The sequence below is a fragment of the Lipotes vexillifer genome, unplaced genomic scaffold, assembly GCF_000442215.2.
Source record: "Lipotes vexillifer unplaced genomic scaffold, Lipotes_vexillifer_v1.1 scaffold390, whole genome shotgun sequence".
In the NCBI taxonomy this organism is placed as follows: domain Eukaryota; kingdom Metazoa; phylum Chordata; class Mammalia; order Artiodactyla; family Lipotidae; genus Lipotes; species Lipotes vexillifer.
The window spans coordinates 4513736-4518347 of record NW_006784503.1 but is presented as its reverse complement, the minus strand read 5'-3'; the positions used below and the strand labels follow the sequence as shown (position 1 = coordinate 4518347).

General features: G+C 52.1%; 1 protein-coding gene across 1 annotated transcript; it reads left to right on the top strand.

Annotated features, from left to right (window-relative positions):
* Positions 1–3505: 3505 nt before the first annotated feature.
* Positions 3506–4243, top strand: ID2 (inhibitor of DNA binding 2). The gene is made up of 2 exons (XM_007456943.1): positions 3506–3853; positions 4187–4243. Exons 1-2 carry the CDS (start codon positions 3506–3508, stop codon positions 4241–4243), a joined length of 405 nt encoding a protein of 134 aa, XP_007457005.1.
* The last annotated feature ends 369 nt before the right edge of the window (positions 4244–4612 follow it).

Below are 4612 nucleotides of genomic sequence, written 5' to 3'. Positions count from 1 at the left end.
TTCTTCTCCCTCTCCCGGCTTTTTTTTTCTTCTCTCCCCAACCCCCCTTTTCTTTTCTTCTCGGTCGTCCTTCCTTCCCCCAAATCGCTCGAAACTTAAGACGTGCAGCGGCTGCAGGTGCTCGCGGGCCGGGCGGCCCGGCCGGGGCGAGCCTGGGACTGCCGGGCCTCGCAGGCATTGATCAGCTGGGCGCGCGCGCTGAGTGACGGCGCGGTTGCCATGGCAGCCGCCTGAGCGGCGCCGCGAGGACAAGGCTGCAGGGAGGCGTGAATGGGCGGCGTCACGCGCCTGGCGCCAGAGAGTCTGCTCCGGGGCTCCGGCTCCGGCCCCGCCGCGGCCTGGCCCTCGCGCTGCCGCCGCCGCCGCCGCTGCCAATTCATCACCTGTCAGGGATCACTCGGGGGGTCACGGGCGGAATGGACACAGCTGTGAGAACAAAACCGGGGGAAAGAAAGGCGAGCGCTCCCAATTGTGCCAGATGTGCAGGGAGGACCTTGAGACCGCCCCCCCCGGCCCCCCGCAGGCTCCTCCCGCCCCCAGTTGCATCACGCGGGGATTGCAAAGACGGCCCAGCCGGCCCGGTGCGCCCGGCCCGGAGCTGCTTCTGATCACAGCGAGGGGCTGGACGCGCTGGGAGCCGGCGGCCGAGCCCCGGGTGGAGACCGAGGGAGTGAGCCCTGGAACCAGGTTAGGGGAACTTCCAGGGCAGGCGTGTGGCTTTAAGTGGGTGTGTGTGTAGGGGGGAGAATTGCATCTCCACCCCCCCACCGGAAGCCATTCACACCTTCCCACCCGCCACGGATCCAGCAAATCCAGGGCCCTTTCTGCAGCTTTAAGAGTCCTCAAATGCAAACCCACTGAGACACCAATTGACAGATTTTTCAATGCTTTGTAACCCACCCCGAAAATGCTCCAACACCGTTTTCTCGATGAAAGCATAATTTTAAAGGTAATTTCGTATTGGGTTTGCTGACACAGACATACTGGTAATTCAAGCCTTTTTTTTTTTAATCATTGACTTATACAGCCTCATAATCCCCTTAAAAATGATCTTTAAATGAACGTAGAACTGGGTAGCGTGCCAGTCGAATCGAATTCAACACAATCAGGCTGACTGGACTCTGACATGGCCGCTAAAGAAAGAAACACCAGAAAACTTTAACCATATTTAGCCATTTTACTGCATCAGGGTACAAAAACGATCATGGGAGAAGGCAGTGCCTCAATCAGCTTTGCAAGTGTGTAAAGTAATCCTGCACAACGCTCATTAGGAACCAGCCCAGAGCCTGACTGTAGGGATAATGAGGCTGGCACGGATGTTAACATACGGTGTCCTTGGAAAAAGCTAGGAACGCGTCAGTATCTCAGAGCTGCAATGTCCAAGAATCACAAGTAATAATTTGAGAATCCCAAAGATGTTTGTTTACGTTGGCTATTATTGTAAAATAGTCAAAGTATAACATCATGAACCAAAATAGTGTCAAAACAAAATCTGTTCCACTGTGGCACGTATGTGACAGAAACACATGCACACAAAGTACATCAAAAGGCTCGAACTGTCGGGAACTCGGGTATGAAATCACTTCCAGACTTAATATCAGAGAAGAGGTTGTTAATGGAATACTGTCAGGAACAGAGTCGCAGGCAGCCTTTGCCCGGCCAGGCCCTGAGCAGATTTCTCTGCTGGTCAGGAAACCACCATCTCCATCCAAACTGAAGTGGCTGGATTTTCTGAAAGTGACATCCACCCTAGCGCCACCAACTCTCCCTCCCTAAAGAGAAGCCGTGGGGCAGGCACATGGCTGCAACTGGTGTCCGAGACCAGACCAGCTGGCTCACCGGCGAGGAATTAATCATTCACTGAAGGAAAAAATACTGTATCCCCATTATTAAGCTTTGCTTTTTCTCCAGTTCTGCCCTCTTCCTCTTTCTTAAACGCAGAGGAGGTGGATGGAGATTGAGACCAAAAAGTAAACTTACCAGTATAATCTTTTGTCAGATTTTCTAGCATATTCTAGAGAAATATGATTTTCAAAGCACACAACTAATTTACTGTAGTCTTCAGTTAAGCTAGAATTATGTGTGAATTTACTGAAAAGGATTTGAGTAAATAACTGCAAACTTTTATTTTTATTTAGCCCGCAGGAATGAGGTCTTAAAATATGTTTAGAAAAAAAAGGGGCGGGGGATATGCAAACTGAAGCGGCCTCCAGTCCTGGTGCTGAAAAGATTCCCAACCTGGTACCTGACAGATTTTTTTTCTTAAATAGTGTGCAGATATCGACCAATAGCTGGGGCCACCTACCTATACACAAATTTAAAAATACAGCAGGCGCTGGAATGTGACACCAGAAATCACGATTTGTGCATAATTAGTCACCTTACTTTGCCACCTACATTGCAGAACACAGATCAGCAGCCTCTCAAGGGCAGCGTATATAAATACCGCTTCAGTATACAAGTTTTCCTAATGATTTCCGATTACTAGGATCATTATAATAGCCTTCCCAGTTCTACAAAAGGAACCCAGAGTCTTGCCTCTCAGAGCTCCTTAGCGATCAGCCTGGTTTCCAATAAGTACTCATTTTACAGAGTTTACAATAATGCCTCCTGCGTCACTCCGGGTTGCTCGATCCCACACTAAACCTGTCGCTGAATGCGCGCGTGGGTGTTTTTGGTTTTGTTTTTTACAAAGCTTTTCCTTATCTTAAGAGACCGAACTCACTCTACAAAAGTCACTTGTCGATGGCAAACTTATTTGCGTTTTCACTTTCTTCAGAAATGCTTTCTATCTTGACGACATTCCGTGAGGCGCAGGGAACGGTGGTGACTTTCCCTCTGCTGTGCAGACCTAGCCTGTGTCGCTGTGATTTTAGGGATGCTGAGAGCTCCGAGGTGTAGAGGCTTCATCGGGGGACACCTTAAGGGGAGGGTCCTGCCTAGCCACTGGGAGTTGAATTAAGATGCACATTTAGATTCCCGGGGTCTCCGTCTCCCCCTCCCCCACCCTGTCCGCGACCGCCTTCTCGCTTTTCTCCGCTCCTCTCCTCCCCTATCCTCCCCCTCCCCTGCGCTCCCCTGCGCTCCCCTGCGCTCCCCTCCGGCCCAGCGCTTACTGTACTCTATTTACCACCAGAGCTGGGCTCACGCCCGCCCCGCCCACCCCTCGGGGATTGGCTGCGAACGCGGAAGGACCGAGAGCTCGCCTCGCGCCTGCGTTCGCCAATGAGGGAGCCCGCCAGGCCTGATGGACACGCTGACTTTCACCAATGGGGACGCAGGGAAACCGGATTGTGTTGCCCCGGCGAGCCCCAATAAAAGCCGCCGGGCAGGGCTCTCAGCTTCATTCTGAGCCGAGCCCGGTGCCGAGGGCAGGTAACTCCGCAGGCGGCGGCGGCGGCGGCGGCGGCGGCGGCGACGACGACGGCGACGGCGGCGGCGGCGGCGGACTGAGCTCCGGGGCAGCCCGCTCCCTCCTCCCGGTCTCTCATTCCCCGCGATCAGCATGAAAGCCTTCAGTCCAGTGAGGTCCGTTAGGAAAAACAGCCTTTCGGACCACAGCCTGGGCATCTCCCGGAGCAAAACCCCGGTGGACGACCCGATGAGCCTGCTGTATAACATGAACGACTGCTACTCCAAGCTCAAGGAGCTGGTGCCCAGCATCCCCCAGAACAAGAAGGTGAGCAAGATGGAAATCCTGCAGCACGTCATCGACTACATCTTGGACCTGCAGATCGCCCTGGACTCGCACCCCACTATTGTCAGCCTGCACCACCAGCGGCCCGGGCAGAGCCAGGCGTCCAGGACGCCGCTGACCACCCTAAACACGGACATCAGCATCCTGTCCTTTCAGGTAAGACCTGCTCCCGATGCCCCGCTCGCTGCCGCGCACCCCCAGCGATGCCTGGGCTGCCCCTGGCAGAGCCATTGTCCAGACGGACTGCCGTAGTCGGTGACTTACAGATGAACTAATAACTTTATTATTATTATTTACAAATATGATGTAGATTGAGTCGTGCGTGAAATTACTGGTAAGTTCTGACCTGTTAATGCATCTGTCTTTGAGTCTGAATGTAGCATTAACGTATTTATTGGGACTTGCTGTTTTTAAAAAAAGCTGTTTTAAAAAAAGGCCCTTTCTCCTTAAGATTGTCTAACGTTGTGCCTCTTATCTCCTTTCTCGCAGGCTTCTGAATTCCCTTCTGAGTTAATGTCAAATGACAGCAAAGCGCTCTGTGGCTGAATAAATGGTGAGTGTTCGCTTGTGCCTCGCGTTGAACTGGCGCTTGGAGTGTGTGTGCGCGCGCGCGCGCGTGTGTACTTGCGTATCTGTAAAATTTTTGGCTTGGTAAATGAATGTGTACTTCGTTGTATTACACGTAGTACATTGTTTACACGTACTCTAGACATGAAGGGGCCTCTAGCTCCTGTTACTCAAAAATCCCATGACATTTACCTTTAAAAAAACAAATAATGCCAGTAACTTACTCGGAAGGTGGTGGAGACAAATGTGTACTGGCTTCTGTGGGCATGTAACATACTCCGGCTGTTTTCTGCTATCGCTCTTGTACTATGAGGTACTAACCTCCATATAATTAATCTTATCGCCGCA

Coding starts and splice junctions, on each gene's coding strand:
- ID2 (XM_007456943.1), top strand. CDS start 3,506: ATGAAAGCCTTCAGTCCAGTGAGGTCCGTTAGGAAAAACAGCCTTTCG. Junction 3,854..4,186: donor TCAGCATCCTGTCCTTTCAG/GTAAGACCTGCT, acceptor CCTTTCTCGCAG/GCTTCTGAATTCCCTTCTGA.